The sequence below is a fragment of the Octopus bimaculoides genome, chromosome 18, assembly GCF_001194135.2.
Source record: "Octopus bimaculoides isolate UCB-OBI-ISO-001 chromosome 18, ASM119413v2, whole genome shotgun sequence".
In the NCBI taxonomy this organism is placed as follows: Eukaryota; Metazoa; Mollusca; class Cephalopoda; order Octopoda; family Octopodidae; genus Octopus; species Octopus bimaculoides.
Window position 1 is genome coordinate 47,118,658 of NC_068998.1, and position 17,836 is coordinate 47,136,493.

The 17,836-nt window shown below is 38.5% G+C and overlaps 1 protein-coding gene across 1 annotated transcript in view; it reads right to left on the bottom strand.

The window, feature by feature from the left end:
* The window catches only part of LOC106873192 (unconventional myosin-Va), a 147,027-nt gene that overhangs the window by 65,846 nt on the left and 63,345 nt on the right, over positions 1-17,836 (bottom strand). The window contains 16 exon segments of the mRNA XM_052974378.1: positions 284-430; positions 1,347-1,439; positions 4,361-4,659; positions 5,235-5,328; positions 6,256-6,480; positions 7,301-7,390; positions 8,780-8,971; positions 10,104-10,218; positions 12,106-12,317; positions 12,526-12,637; positions 13,060-13,146; positions 14,190-14,230; positions 14,232-14,287; positions 15,362-15,491; positions 16,279-16,485; positions 17,400-17,540. Coding sequence (XP_052830338.1) covers positions 284-430; positions 1,347-1,439; positions 4,361-4,659; positions 5,235-5,328; positions 6,256-6,480; positions 7,301-7,390; positions 8,780-8,971; positions 10,104-10,218; positions 12,106-12,317; positions 12,526-12,637; positions 13,060-13,146; positions 14,190-14,230; positions 14,232-14,287; positions 15,362-15,491; positions 16,279-16,485; positions 17,400-17,540 — 2,241 coding nt within the window.

A 17,836-nucleotide genomic window follows, 5' to 3' on the forward strand; every position in this document is an offset into this window, starting at 1 on the left:
TAATGAAGTAAACTTGCAAGGTACCACACGAGTGATAATATATAGGAAACCCTCTTTCCTATATATATATATATATATATATATATATATATATATATTGTTTGTGTAAGTGTAAGGTATGAGATAAAATATATACAACAGTTGTACATACATATCCCTGTATAAATGTATGCACAATGATGTATATGTTTTAATACGTACATATATGCATGTGCATACAACGTACGCCAAGCCATCCACCCTCCCCACACATAACAGAATGAATGTCTCCACTTCCCCTTACCTTGAGTGAGTTGTACACAGTATTTCCTTTATCTTTGTTCTCCTCATCGAGTCGTTCTCGCTCCGTCACCAGGCGTTTGTTCTCCTTTTCCAACTCTTTAATGTGGTTTTGTAACTTCAACAGCAAACTGAGGTCTTCCTTCTCAGGCTAAGAATACAGAACAGGAGAGACATTTTTACTGCAATGAAATGTTATAACACACACACACACACACATCAAATAAAAGCAGATTAAAAACAAAATCTGAGCTGGATCATAAGTTAGCACTCCAGTGAATATTGGCTAAACAGAGATCTCCAAAGTGGGTGATATTGACCCCTGGGTGATATTGACCCGTGGGTGTCGATGGGACTATTCAAGGGGTCGATAAATGTGTATCTACTTAATTACTATTATTAATTTATTTTCTTGTACATGCCTGGGGGCCGATGAGGGGTCAATGGTCTAAAGAATTTGGGGACCCCTGGGCTAACAGAATGTGTATCAGTACATGATTTAACTTAAGGAAATAGACTATCCACACAAACTGAAATTCTAGGGCTAATGAATTAGTTGTAGAATATAATATATTGACCCTTTAGTGTTTAAACTAGCCATATCTGGCCAAAATATTCTACCTGCTTTATGCTCAAACAAGTCAGATCTGGTCCCTCACACCTACCTTACAATGTCATTTTAAAAATAAACTATTCCATCATTAAAATCTTCAAGCTATGGGATAAGGCAGGATTAATTCAAGGCAGCGAGCTGGCAGAAACGTTAGCACGCCGTGCGAAATGCTTAGCAGTATTTCGTCTGCCGCTACGTTCTGAGTTCAAATTCGGCCGAGGTCGACTTTGCCTTTCATCCTTTCGGGGTCGATAAAGTAAGTACCAGTTACGCAGGTTGAGTAGCCCATCCTGCTCAAAAGGTCCCTGAATATTATTATTATTATTATTATTATTATTATTATATGCAAGATACTAATCCCCACTTATTACCATAAAGCTGTCAGGTGAGTGGCATAAGAAACCTTACAAATTGTATGGGATTTGTTAAATGGAATGAGTGAATTTATACATACGTCATCCAGGGTTGGTTGTCTTTGGACTGGTCGGGTTTTTCGTTCAGCTGGAACAGGTCTGTCCGAACGTCTACTGGTCCCATAACCTTGGTCCTGTGAAGTGGAGACAATAATTCATTTACAAATAATGATAACAGTGGTAACAATAATGATGATTTCTCATGTAAGGTCATATATTTAGAGGTAGATGTGGTACGACTGTTGTTTATATCAATCCTTACGACTCTCTTCCAACAATCGGATGATTCTTGGCTTTCAGGAATAAAATTGAAATGATTAACAGTTATGTTAAGTAACGGACAAAAAATAGAACTCGATTATTTTTTGTTAATCAGTGTTCATTTCGTTATCTTCCTTCTCATCATTATGGTCATTATTATCTTATTAACATCATTATTGCTAATCAAGTTTAAATTAGCATATCCTGAAACAGTAGGAAGTTACATAATGAATATACTGTGTGTGTGTTAGTATGTGTGTGCGTGTGTGTGTGTAGGCACACAGAAACATACACACACACACACACATAGATATACATATATACATACACAAACAAGCATATGCACACACAGACACACACACGTGTATCTGAAATCCCAATGTTTACAGAAACATCTAGAAATACACAAGCCAGACAACCTGAGGGCAAGAAACCTAGTGACCATCACTCCTAATTTATTGGTCAATGGTGATATGAACGAGATTTAATTAAGAAGCAGAAGCTGGTTCAAGAAGGATCAGTCCACACAACTTTTGACCCCCACATCATGTCATCCTCATGTGCCATTTAGGTAATACAAATTAAAAAAAAAGGGACCAAGAGTAATTTTGGCACACAAGGCCAGGAATTTTAAGGATGGAAGTAAATCAATTACATTGACCCCCGTGTTTAATTGGCACTCATTTTATTGACCCTGAAAAGATGAAAGGCAAGGTTGACACCAGCAGAATTCGAACCCATGATGTAAAGAGCCAAACGAAATGTTGCTAAGCATTTTGTCTTAGGCTGCTCTGTAAAGTGATTGGCATTAGGAAGGGCATCTAGCCACGAAAAGAATTTGTTGGTGTTGGGGTCACATCGAAACAGCACTCAGTTCATTCTGTAAGGTGGTTGGTGTTAGTGAGGGCATCCAGCCATAAAAGCTATGCCAAAGTAGACAGTGAAGCCTGGTGCAGTCCACTGGCTTTCCAGGTCTTGTCAAACCACCCAACCCATGCCAGCACGGAAAACAGGCGTTAAATGACGAAGATGACGTTAACAATTGTACCAGCTCACTGCCTTATTAATATTAACAATAATAATCCTTTCTATTATAGTCACAAGGCCTGAAACTTTGCGTCGTGGGGTTAATTGATTGCATTAACCTGAGTGCTCAATTGGTACTTATTTTATCAACCAACCCCAGAAAGGATGAAAGGCAAAGTCAACCACGGTGGGATTTGAACCCAGAATGCAAAGCGCCAGAGGAAACGCTGCTAAGCCTTTTGCTGACTTATTAACAATTCTGCCAGCTCATTTCCTGAAGACAGGGAATAATGAAACCAAAGACAGAATTGTCTTTGGAAGGTCAGAAACTACTCTAGTATAAGTATCTAACGACAGGCATGTGTGTGTGTGTGCGTGGTGGGTGGGTGGGTGGATGAATGCGGTGGGAGAGTAATCAACATGGAGTGGATGGACAACCAACCAACTGCAGAATGGTATAGGGTTAGTCTGAAGGTGGTTTAACAACGTTCCGTCCTGACTCTTGGCTAAGCCATAATAGATAAGGCAGTGAGAGTGACCTCCCTTTGGAAATGGCATTGATTGCATAAATTTCTTAACGATGAAGGTATACCACACACTCACCCTGACAAAGAAACCATTATATGATACCGTGACTAGCTAGAAGTAGCAGCCAAATCTTCCTCCAATCTCATCTGATTGTTTTAAAGGATACTTTGCCTAATGTAGGTTCTGTTCAGGATGGTCATGGCTGGACTGTATTTGATCATAGCTCTGCAGGATCAGAGATAACTTATAGGGTAACACCACCACACACATCACTGAACCCTAGAGTGTTGTACCACACACACTAAGTACTTTCTTGAATCGTAGGACACCTGGGGCCAGCTCCCTAGTTTCCATTGGTGCATAAGTGACAAAGATCCCAACATTGCCCTGAATGGCACACAAGGCCACCTATTTACAGCTGAGTGGACTCAAGCAACATGAAATGAAGTCTTTTACTCAACAACACAACACACCACCTAGTCTGGGAATTGAAACCGTGACCTTGCAACTGTGGGTGCAACAACCCTAACCACAAGACCACACACAAGGTCACTTGTCAAAGTTAGCTCTACAGATTTTCAATAGGAACCACAGGCAGCACTGATTTCGTAACACCCATTACTCATTTTTCATATTTTAATCACAATATTGTTGCTTATATCAGGCGTCTTGGATACAAAGACGTAACGAAATCGGTGTTAGTTATAATTTCTATAGAAAGTCTGTAGAAATACCCTTAACAAGTGATTTAATAGCACTGCTAACACAGTAGAACAGGGTATTGACTTATAAAAACGTTTAATATCCTTTGTTGTATAGAATAAAGACCCCCTTTTTGTCACGAATGACCATGGGATTGCACCTAAAAAGTTCCTCTCCAAGGCACAAGTCCAGGCAAGGTTGTTTTTTATGGAAGACCAGCAGTCGCCCATGCATAGCAGCCTCTCCTCCCCATGCCACTGATGTCGCCCAAGGAAAAAGCAAAGGCTGATACAGCTTGGCACCAATGACATCACAGCTCATCTCTACAGACGAGTGAACAGGAGCAATGTGAAAAAAGTGTCTTGCTCAAGAACACAACACAACTCGGTCCAGGAATTGAACTCACAACCACATGATTGTAAGCCTGATGCTCTAACCACTGAGCCATGCGCCTTCATACTTTGTACTCTGTTATGGTTGCATAACGAAATACTGTGTCCCTACCGGTCATTAACACACGCTAAGATATATTAATTACCTCCTTGTCGTCTTGTTCTGCAACCACCTCGGCTACAATATTGGCAGCCAGTTGTTCTTCATCTTCCTCAACTTCAGCAGGTGGCACCTCCTCCTCAGCTGACTCAAAGCTGATTGTGCTGTGGTCCGAAGGTGTACGATGGTGGCTCTGCTTCAGTACTGTCATTTCGTGCCGCAGGTTGTCGTAGAGTTGTTTTAGTTGTTCGTAATCATTCATCATTTTCTCGTGGTGGGCTTTCTCAATGGCCATGTCTCGCTGTCTGTCAACAGCTGTCAGTGATTCAATTTTCTGCATATACTCTGAAGAAAGAAAATAAGAGAAATGTGAAAGATTGAAAATTATTATTATTATTATTATTATTGATCGGGAGAGTCGTGAATGCCATCAAAGTGACACTGGGGTACAAATATACGAAGTCCAGTATACCCATCATTACTACCTGTTTGATAAGGGTACAACAGGTACATGCATCACAACCATATGTGCACAACATGGTGATCTCAATTCAAGATAAACAGCGCATGACCTTGCAGGTGGGGCCCATCTAGAATTTTCTTCAGGTCCAGTAGCTATCTCACTCAAAAGGTTCCCGAATAAAGTTTGTTTAAGGATAATGAATGAAACCCATGTTTCCAGTGAATCATTCAAGCCCCAAAAATATTTTACCATATGATTATCATAAATTTTCTACATGATACCTCATGAACATCTCAGGTATGGTGCTGCATTATACCACATGATCATCACATATCACCCATTATAAGATCCTCTCAGATATCATATCACATTGTCATCTCAGATTTCTGACCATGTGATATCAACAAACATAGTTGTTAACATTAACAACAATAATAAAAAATTTTAAGAAAAATACCTTCAATTTTCCCTTCATCATCTTTTATCTTCGACTGAGCACTAAGGAGTTTCTGGTTGAGGGTTGAGTTTTTCTCATTCAAGACTTTCGATTCCTACAAAAAAAAAAACCAAAAAAAAAACAATATAATTTACAAATTCATTATGTGCAGCAGAAGAAATCTTAGTTTAAAATAGCAAGCTGCATATTATACTTAAAGTAGATACATTAACTGCAGTATTTGCACCCCAACCCACTGATAGTAGAGTGTTAAAAAAGCACAGAAATATATCAGGAGAGTAAAATTATACAGCAGTGGTGGTGGTGTTGCTAAATGTGCATTTCTGCCTCTTAGCTTCGTTAGCAGCAGGTAGCCACTGATAAGCACTGCACACCTATAAAATACATGCTGAGGATGAATACCACACTTAATTAGGCTTTCCATGATGTATCTGCTTTAAGTAGGATACATACAGATTGCGATTTTAATAATTTATATGATACACACACACATCATACATATATATATATATATATATATATATATAAACAGATTTGAATGAATAGGACCAGAGAGATTTGTTGGGATCTGTGCCAGAATGAGCAAGGTAAGACCAAAAATGGACTTTGAAAGAGAGGAAGAAAGTGTTTGTGTATATTGGGAGTCAATCAATGAAGCGGGTGACTGAGAGAAAGGTGAAACAGGGGGTTGATGTCTTTAATGAAGGACAAGAGACAAGGAACTGGTGATGGTGGAAATGATGATGGTGGTAGTGATGGTGGTGATGGTGGTGTTTGGTGGATTTTACAGGGACGTGCAGATAGACACACAGACAGACAGACACTTATAGAAGTGTGAAAGATGGACATTATCCAGGCAAGGAAGTGGTACATGTTGGTCAAGAGTGTGGATTCTACAAAAACAGTGGCAACCACTGATTGTTGTCATTCATCCCTACAATGACAGCTCATTGACAGGAAACACAAAACATCAACAACAACAACAACAACAACAACACTCCATTCAACAGAATTCACCAACCTCATCATAGGTCAGTTTCATCTTCTTCTTCTCTGCCATTAGGACAGTTAATTCTTCAGTCTTCTGTTTCAAGTTGCCCTTCAGTTCTGAGACAAGACTCTCGGCATCCTGCAACCTCAGTCTGATCTCTCTGCAGCCATCATGCTCTGTGGAGAGTTTTTCATACAAGTCTTGGAACTGTTTGTTGCTGGCCTCATTACTTCTCAAATGTTTCAAGTCATGCTCCTAAAACGATTGGAACGAGGAAGTGAGGTGGGAATATAAAAATATACAAATGATAATTAAATCAAGAGTCAGATTGGCAATTTTAAAAATAAAATTTTATTTTTAAAGAAACAAAAATAACTTATTACAATAACAGAAAAATTTCATTGATTGATTTATTATTAATTAAGTAAATATTGGCTATGTAAAAAAATAGGAAACAAATAGATGTTGTTTGTCTCTCTATAGATAATGTTTACATATATATAGAGATTACCTATGAATTAATGGAACTTTGAACCTTAATCAACAAAGAACACACTAACATATATACACACACACACACACACACATGCATACTGTCATATCCATACAAACATACATATACAACCATATGTAGAAACACATACAACCATACCCACACAAACACACACACATGTACAACCATATCTACGTAAACACATTTGCTTACACCCATGTCCACATAAACATACACATATAGCCATATCCACACAAACATACTTGCAATCACATGTCTACAAAGTGATCCACACAAATATATCTACACACAAATCTGAATACATCCCTACACACACATCACTGGATAAAATCATACACACGTTCAAACACCTACAACTACACAACACACACAGATGTACACACGTCCATACTCAAATGTATATCTCTACAGACATATACACACACACACACACACATCATTGAAGACTATCAAACAACCACAAACAAATCCAGACACCAAGATCTCCACATCTCCACACACATCACCAAATACAATCACACATCCATCTACACCAATCCACACACATACACAGACACCTACCTTCTCTTTAATTTGGTTAGACAATTCAATAATCTTGTTACACAGACGTCGGTTGGACAACTTCAGTTCATCTGTGTCTTTGGCCTTTCTCTGCAAAAAAAGCACAAACAAATATGCATTATTAGAGATATACATGTCTGTGAGTGATATATATATATATATATATATATATATATATATATGTAAAAATATAAGAGAATTCACGAAAAAACAACAGACAAGGTGGCAGCTGATGAAGGAAATATTCTCTATGTGGTCTGTGTGTTTTCTGTACTTTGTTTATCATTTTGTCTACGTTTTGTTTTCAGTGTCCTGTACCCAGATATGCATCTATATTTACAGGTAGATGGAAGTATGTACATACATGTACGTATATATGCATATACTCATTTATTATTTGTATTATATATATATATATATATATATATATTGGAAAAAATAATAAGATACTCAGATATCTGGATGGTTGTACATTAACAGATTTTTATTAATATGTTACATGTTTTTATAAATTAGTGCTTGCATCTATTCTTGTAGATTCTCCAGATTCCAGATTTTGAAAATCTGGGGTGAATCTACAAGAATAGAGATAATACACCAATAGTGAGATTCTTTAGTTACTATATCTACAGTGTTTCTTTGTTGTTTTGGTTGCTGTTGGTCCCAGGGCAGTGAGCCTTGATTAAACAGACTTATAGTCAAAGCCATTCCAGACATGACCATCTTCACTTTATTTTCCCAGTGTTGTCTTTTCCTTTTCAGGTGGGATGTAATATAAGGGAGCTTTGGCTGCAGTTTCTAGCAAGTCAACCAGCCATGTAGAGGCTCTATCTCTCTCTCATTAGATTACTAAATCCTCATTCTCACATGATATTACTTTAAATGGGTAATCAGTGAATTGACAGGACCATGTTTTAATGTTTGTTAACATCTCTTTGTCTCTCTCTCTCTCTCTCTCACTCACTCACATACACAGTAATTAGATGACATAATTAAACAGTCATTAGATGTGACCACGTTTAACCTTTTAGCATTTAAACCAGTCATATCCAACCGAAATATTGTTTTATTTTGAAATCAGCCAGATCTGGCCTCTCACACATACTCTACAGTGTCGTTCTAAAAGTAAACAATCACATCATCAAAATCTTAAAGCGACAAGATAAAGAATGATTAATTGAAAACAATGTGAATAATTAAGTATTACACCTGATTGAGCATTCATTATAATCATCCTCATTATCATCACTGAATATCTGTTTTCCATGGTAGCATGGGTTAGATGATTTGAAGGGAGCTGGTAAGGCCAAGGGCCACACCAGGCACCATTGTCTGTTTTAACATGATTTCTAAAACTGGATGCTAAATACTTTTATTATAGAGTTGATTAACTAATTAAGCTCCATAATTACATACACACACACAAATACTAGGCTGACTTGAAGAATCTCTGGGGAAATAATTGTCAAAAGAATTTACCTTAAGTTCTTTGAAGACCTTCTTGGCAGCTCTACGTCTAACATGAGACTGTAATAGGACGACACCGTGGCGGACTTTGTCAAACTTCCTTCGAGCCATCCAGGCACGAATGTGGGTTTGAAGAATTGTGGCATTACGGTCAGCCACCAACCTGCGGAATAGTCTTTGAGCCAGCACTCTCCGGGCATATCTCTGGAATTAGAAAGACAACAGGATTCATGAAACAGGAACAAATTTGAAACCATTTAAAGAGCAAGGTTAACACATAATGGATGTAGCTGTGATTCTTTAGCCCTAGGTCAGTCCAGTCTTCTACCAGCAGACTTATTATCAAAGACAATCTAACCATGACCAACCCGAGTTTTCAGACAGTATATTCTAAACAACATTATTGCTGTGACACTGATATGCCAAGGATATAAAAAAAACTTTGAAGAACTGACATTTCAGGCTCTCTTCTTCCACACAAACCAAACTCACTGGTAAATGGCTCCAAAGTTTCAGAAACCATGTATGTAGGTATATGATGGGATTCTTTCAATTTCTGTCTACCAGATCCACTCATAAGGACTCTGGTCAGCCTGGGGCTATATAATTGAAGACACATCCCCAAGGTGCTAAGTAGTGGGATTGAACCCAGAAGTTTGTGGTGAGAAAGAAAAACTTATTACTACATAACTACACCTGTACTTTGTGAAGCCATGTGGCTTAGTGGTTAGGGTGTTGGGCTCATGACTGTAAGCCTGCGGTTTCAATTCTTGGACTGGTCAATGCATTGTGTTCTTCAGCAAAACACTTCATTTCACATCACTGCAGTCAACACAGCTGGCAAAAATGAGTAATCCTGTGACAGACTGGCGACCCATCCAGATGGGGGTTATATACGCCATGAAACTGGGAAACCAGCCCTCGTGAGTCAATATGACTCAAGAAGGAAACCTGAGACCTGCTGGTGCCTATCAAACTTTTTGGCAAAGAGAACAGGTTGAGGACTCAGTTTACTTAAGTACTTGTGGATCATTTACAATGTGTATTCTTCAGTGGATGGTAAGGCCTGCTTTGCCTTGTGCCACAAAATCACAATGACAGGTAAGGTTTCCATTTAGAGGAGCAGCATTTTGCCAGTGTGCCTTCATGCTTGCATGAAGTTGGTCCCAGTGTTGGAGTTGACTTTGGTCAAACCTCTGAACTAAAGAGAAGCAAGACTGGCACCAAGTCTTGCGTTCTAATGCTTTGTTTTCCCATATGGACCCTTCTCTAGCACTATGGTCATTTAGAGATAATTAATATCGTTAAATAAGAGAAAAGAATGTTCCAAACTAACCTGGACAACAATGGCAGCCATTTTCTTCTCTTGGAACACTTTGCGAACAAGAAACGCTCGAAAATAAGCTTGAATCTTAATGGAGGCATGTATCCTGCGTCGTTCTTCGAAGGCTCTGCATAGATTCAAAAAAAAAAAATGGCATGATGTACTGAACAAATATTCCACAACAATGGAAGAAAGTCAAAGACAATTCAAAGAATCACAGTATTAACTGTTTCAGTAGTAAAGATTATTTACAAACATAACATGGCAGTCCTGGTTTAGGACTAATGTTGTTGTAATTTAGCCCCAGGAGACATCGTCTCCAGTTGGCTATATGACATAAACCAGGACTGCCACGTTATGTTGGCAAACAATCTTTACTACAAAGTACTGTTGCCGAATACGTCACGTTGTGAGATTTGGAAATAGTAATTTTCTAACTGTTTCAGTGTTATGGATGAGGTCGGGCAGATGTACTGTGGAAAGTGTTACAGGAAAAAGGGACTACCATTTGATCTCCTAATAGCTTGCTAAAGTAGATCAATGAGTTAGCATCAATGAGGAAGCATCTATAAGCAGTTGCTGTTTCATCATCCAAGAAACAGCAACTGAATCTCCTTCAAATCACATGCAACTGTCTTTAAAAAAAAAGGGAAGGGCACATTGAAAAATGTAGTCCTAGATATATTATGCCTGAATAAAAGATTGGGTAATTGTAACTGGAATCTAGCTGATCATAAATTTACAGGCTTGTGTTGGTCAGATGTCATCTTTTCAGTGTTGTGATATCACCACATATCACTTTATCATGCACAAGTTCTGATTAGCAATCTACAACATTTCATGATGATGAGGGCAGTGGTGGTGGTGGTGTTGTAGAGCCCTAGGTCAACCCTGATCCACCAGTCCTATGAAATGAATCATCTGAACAACAAGATACAAGTTGAAGATCTGTCGTCCTAGTATTATCATGTCCCCTCCAGTTGACCGAGGGCCAGAGATCAGGGTCCAGGGAGCACACATTGTGACACACAGTGCTGAATGGTATGGAGTGCAAAGTGACAGTATGGACAGAGTTGTACTCTTTCTCTCTCTCTCTCTTTCTCTCTGTCTCTCTCTCTCTCCTTGTTGTCCTCTTTATTTCTACAGATTCAATAGATTCTGGTGGCCACATTGAAGGTGGTCAATAAGAGGGATTTAGCCAAGAACACACAAGAGTTGTTGCTGCTCAGCCCTTGAGTAGGAGGAAATCGTCCAAGGACAGTGTGGCTAGGAAGGGTCAGCGATGTGGTTATTCCTGTATGTGTTTTTGTATGTTTGGCTGAGCCGTTGGAGAGAGATAATGTTGTTAGGATGGTGCTACAGTAGGGGCATGGAGCGTTGTAGATGTGGGGGGGGGTAGTTGTAGATGTGTTGTGAATGTGTGTGGCAGAATTGTTGTGAGGTTGTATGGTAGATCTCTTGCTGGGGTGTGACAGAGGTATTGTGGAATGTGGCAGATGTGGAGTGCTGGAGATGCGTCTGGACTAAGCGTGTTAGAATGAAACTGTTGTTGTGTTATGAGGTGTTGTAGATGTGTCTGGAGTGTGTGGGAGAGAGATAGTGTTGTTAGGATGATGTTGTAGTCTGATGCATTGTAGGGTGTTGTAGATGTGCTGTGGAGTGGTGCAGGTGTGCTGTGGAAGTGTTGTGGGATGTTGCAGATGTGTTGTGGGATGTTGCAGATGTGTTGTGGGATGTTGCAGATGTGTTGCAGATATGTCTAGATGTTTGGATGTGATTCTCCTTGTAGTAAGAGGGGCTGCAATGGTTAAAGTCCCCTGTAGCAACAAACTGTGACTTTCAAACGTCCAGGTGGTCCCTCAATACAAGCAGCCTCATCTTATTGTTTCATCCCTGATGCTTTGTTAGAATCTTTCCATCAAACTTAGTATTAAATGCTTGTACCAAAAGGAACAAAAACCTTAACTGAAACGGAGAGAGATGGGGGTGAAAAAAATAAGTTGGAGGTCCTTACAAGCGTGCTATATATCCACGGCCATAAATTTGTAGTAAGAAAACTGAACGTCTGATCTTCTCGAAGTGTCTCTTGCACAGGAACGTCCGCACCTGCTTTTGTACCATAACTGACCACTTGATGCGTCGATCACTCAACAGTTTGTCGAGGAGTGCAAGCTGACCAGCACGGAACAAAATCTTTGTTTTCCCAAACCGGTATTTATCAGGGTCCTGTAAGATAACAATAAGTTAGTTTTAGCTTTGACACCAAGATAATTATCAGAAGAGAGTGCGAGTAAGAGATGAACCCCTTGGTTAATTTCGATGAAATTAGCAAAACTAAATAATTACCACATCAGCACGGGCTGGACAGGCAGTTAAATATACAAAAAGCAAAAAGGCACAAAAGCAAAACAGCAAAAAAAAACATGTGGCTTACCTCAATGTATGTTTTCATAAGTTTCTCACAACTTTCTCGTGGGTCCGATTTGTTGACGTCTGACAGATTCAAGAGTTGTTGGAACATGTAGAATATATTATCGTATGTTCCCCTGCAACAGAAGGCATACACAACAATTACACCTCCATACGCAACACGCAATATATATACATATATATATATAAATGAGTGAATATTCAAAAGAATACTCGTAAAGATGTTACTATTATTATTATTATTATTATTATTATTATTATTATTATCAGTGGCAAATCTAAATAATTGATAACAACAACAATAATAACATCAGTGGCAGCAATCGATATTAGCATTAGAAAGTGAAAGTAGAAACTAGCCAGAATTCAAAATCTCGATCCAGGTATATCTGTTACCTCATTCTATTACTTTTTAGCTGAGATGGTATGTTAAATTCTACTCGTTTGCCTGATTTCTGTTGGTCAGTTGCATATATTCAGTGAGATTAGTGGTTAAGTTAATGACAAATAATGGAACATTAGTGAATTTTAGGTTTACCTTGCAGGGAATCCAGCAGCACTGATCCGGATGGTTTCCAACACTCCACAAGCCCGAAGTTGTTCAACAACTCGCTTATGGTGAAACCTGTAATAATAATAATAATAATAATAATAATAATAATAATAATAATAATAATAATAATAATAATAATGATTATTTTATTTATTTGTCACCAGGGCGAAAGATGAGGGGGACAATATAAAACAGATATATGTGGGGGTTTACATATAATGAAATGATAAAATAAATAAATAAATAACAAAAAAGGGATAAATATACATGGTATATAATGAAAAGGGAGAGAAATATATATATATATATATAGTAAACAAAGGTTGAAAAAGTGGGGTGGTCCTATGATAGAGATGTAGTCCTCCTGATACAGGATGACCTCCAGGGAAAATCATGGAACTCCACTGTCCAAGATCTCACTGAACACCAAAGGCAAGTACCTCCTCCAATTCCCTCTCTCTGACTCACAGGTCTACACTTAGAGAGGTACCGTCCACTCTTGCTATTTTCACAACTTTCGCCCACTTTTCAATAAACTCATTAATCCTTTCAATTATAGGCAAAGGGCCTGAAATTTTGGGGGAGGGAGGGCCAATCGATTTCAATGACTCCAGTGCTTGACTGGCACTTATTTTATTGACCTCAAAAGGGTGTAAAGCAAAGTTGACCCCAGTCGAATTTGAACTTAGAATGTAATCTATATTTTCTTCCAAAATTTTCATTGCTTTTGCATCCTTGTCAATGGATGTTCACAAGGTTCCAAAAGCAACTAAAGTGTTGGAAAGGAAAAATATAAATAATAAATGAGTGGAAATCGAACCAGTGAGTGTGTTAGATAATAAGGCATTAAGACAATATGACTTTCCCCAGACACAGCAAAATTCTATCTCCATCCCTTACAATCAAAAAGAAGTACAGATGATGAAAGTGACTGCAGTACAAATGGTACTTTTACATTTTTTTCATTTTTAACAACTGAAGAGGATACAAGGGAGATAACTAAATACAGCACTTGTATATATTTTCCAACATACAAGCTGTGAAATCAGTTGATCCTCGGCAATGGTCACAGTCATTCATTGTCCTCTGTGGAATTGAATCTATAATAAACTTACTTGAAAGGTTTCTTTTCATCATTGGGTTTAATACATCGCACATAGTGTGGGTTTGTGTCTGACAAGGTCTTCATGAGGCTGTTTAATGATTCTTTAAACTGCAACATTAAATAAAATAATTGAAATCGATTTTTAAAAAAATTGGGGGATTTGAACACAGAATGTAAAGGGATGTAATTAAAATACTGGTTTCAAATCTTGGCACAAAGCAGACAATTTTTTTTTTTTTTTTTTGTGGAGGAGGTAAGTTGATTACATTGACCCCCAGTACTCGACTGGTACCTATTTTATTGACCCTGAAAGGATGAAAGGCAAAGTCGACCTCAGCAGAATTTGAACTCAGAATATAAAAATGGATGAAACATCACTAAGCATTTTACCTGGAGTGCTAACAATTCTGCCCACAAGGTATTTTAGTCTCAAATTTACTAATTCTGTCAACCCACAGACACGACCGTGAAGGTTTGTGGCCTACTGGCTTGGGCACACATAATATTGTGATTATGGTTTTGATTCCAAGAACAGATAACGGATCGTCTTTTTGAGGTCCTTGAGCAAAGCACTTCATTTCATGTTGTTTATGTGCCAAGAAAACTGGGTAATCAGCCCAGTGAGTCTTAAGAGTCAAGAAAGTAATATCCAAGGGACTCACAGACATCACTGTGTCAGTTTTTACTTCACTACAAAATCAAATGATTCTAGCTTGATCCCACTGCAGAGAACCTTAGGCAAGTATCCTCTGCCGTAGTCTTGAAGTCAACCCTCTCTGCAGTACCTTGAGCAAGTCTTTTGCATCTCAGGTTCAGATTGATCAAGGCCTTGAGCGAAATTAGTCAAAAACTGTAGAGAAACTCAACAGACAAACTGTACCAGTTAATGGGTGAGAGACTTTACCTGTTGCTTGGGATAACAACATTAATTGTCCTACCCCTAGGAAGCCATTAGCTGGGTCCTCACCCTTACAATTAATAAAACCAGGTGTTTCGTCCCTTATCTCAAGACTATTGGACACCTTGGGCAGGGGGGTACTTCTTCCTTTAGCATCCTAAAGTTTCTTCCTGTCTTTCCATCCAACAGTCTTGGCTGCTGTTGTCCCCTCTCTAGCTAAGACCTATCCTCCACTGTTAGCAATAAAACTTTGTCCCCTTCACCACCACTGCCACCTTCTTCACATACCTGAGAACCAACAGTTTGTTTGTGCTTTTTAGATTTCTTTGGTGGATTCAGGTAGGATTCTTCAGATAAGGTTGATAGTTTCCTTTCCAATTTCTTCTCCTGGAACAGTTCTAATACAAATGGATTCTGAAAGACAAAAAAAATATATTTCATTATTAACAGGATTCTTCTCACATATCTCTACAGAGAGATTTTCAAAGCAAACATCAAAACATTAGAATTTTATCAGCAATGTTTGCTTTCTTTTTATCATCATTTTTATTCATCTCTTTTTGTTCCAAGTTACCATTATGCATGTCAGACAAAATGATTATAGTATAGCATATATAAATCATCATCATCATCGTTTAACGTCTGCTTTCCATGCTAGCATGGGTTGGACGGTTTGACTGAGGACTGGTGAGCCAGAAGGCTGCACCAGGCTCAATCTGATCTGGCAAAGATTCTACAGCTGGATGCCTTTCCTAACACCAACCACTGCGAGAGTGTAGTGGGTGCTTTTTACGTGCCACCAGCATGAGGGCCAGTCAGGTGGTTCTCCCAAAGACCACGCTCAAAAGGTGTTTTTATGTGCTACCTGCGCGGGAGCCAGTCTGGCAGCACTGGCAACGACCACGCTCGGTTGTTTTCCACATGCCGCTGGCACATGTACCGGTAATAGGAAAATAACACTCAGCTTGGAAACAGGTAAGGATTGGTGACAGGAAGAGCATCTAATCCCAGCAAATCCCCCTAAAAACATATTCTGTCCAGCCCATGCAAGTATGGAAAGGTGTATGTTAAAACAATGATGTATATATCATTGATTAAATTAGATTTTAAAAAACAACCAACCAAACCCCCATAAAGGGTGGGAGTGAGAACTGAACGATAGTTTTGAAATAAAGAATTATCACATCTAACAAATACTTACGGTGCTTTTTTTCAAAGTTTCTACTTGTAAGTCTGATACAGAATCCATATTTTTCTCCATGAACCCTTGGCAAGCATAGGTGACCTTCTCAGCAAAGTGGCAGACAGTGAAAGATGTCTGAGAGGTTCTGGGTTTTTCAAAACACTGAGCTTTTGCCAACTTCTTTAATAATGATGTGCACCAGTTGGCGTCACTTCCATTCAACATCTGCGGAGAGAGGAAAGAAGTAAATGACCCGAGTAAAGAACACCATGAGCAAAAACATGTAGAAGACAGGTACAACATCAACTTTCTGGACCCTAATGGCTTTGAACCTCTTATAATCTGCTCTAATTCAAGAACAGAATCTTCAAATTCCTGTGACTGCCAAACTAGCTTATTGGTACCTAGCACAGACTAGTACTTTGTACAGTACAGTATTAATAAACTTCTGTCATTCATACTAAAATACATGCATTTTTTATCTTAATTTAATATTTGTTTAATTTAGAGTGTAGGAGTGGCTGTGTGGTAAGTAGCTTGCTTACCAACCGCAAGGTTCCGGGTTCAGTCCCACTGTGTGGCATCTTGGGCAAGTGTCTTCTACTATAGCCTCGCACCAACCAAAGCCCTGTGAGTGGATTTGGTAGACGGAAACTGAAAGAAGCCCATTGTATATATGTATATATGTATGTGTTTGTGTGTGTGTCTGTGTGTGTGTCTGTGTTTGTCCCCCCAACATCGCTTGACAACCAATGCTGGTGTGTTTACGTCCCCGTAACTTAGCAGTTCAGCAAAAGAGACCGATAGAATAAGTACTAGGCTTACAAAAAAAAAATCCTGGGGTCGATTTGCTCGACTAAAGGTGGTGCTCCAGCATGGCCACAGTCAAATGACTGAAACAAGTAAAAGAGTAAAGAGTATAGGAACAAATGTAAGAAAACAATCCTCAAGTTTTGAGGATAGCAGAGAGAAGGGAAACCACAGTGAAAGAAGAGAAAAGAGGTCCTTAAATTGAGTATTTAGACATGTTAAAGAAAGAGATGAAAGCTGAAACCAAGGAGATAGCAGGTTCAATTTACATCTCTGGCAATGTTTCATTTGGTAGTTTATTTCACAGAAACTTCTGGAAAGTGACTTACCTTACATTCGTCATCTAATAAAGCTAAGATTCCCTGAGAACTCTCAATAAGATCAATACAAGGAGTATTATCGTAGTGGCTGATTTCATCCCATTCCAGACCTTCTTGTCTATACTCCTGCTGTTCTAGTGTGAATACGTGCTGCAATGGAACCAAAGACAATAGAACATGTATAATGATACATACATATATATATGTTCATGAATACATACATGTACAACACACACACACACACACACACACTCTCTTTTTACAGGGGCAAACAATTTGCGAGAAAAAATATAAATTCTTGAAAATTAATTTGCTAAGATATTATTAATTTTGTTATCATCTAGAATGACTATTTAAAAAAATGATAATAACAGAATTAATGATATATGTAATTGCAGGCCCCAAAAAAGCATTAAACAGCTGAGGGGTTAAAATTAAAATTGAGT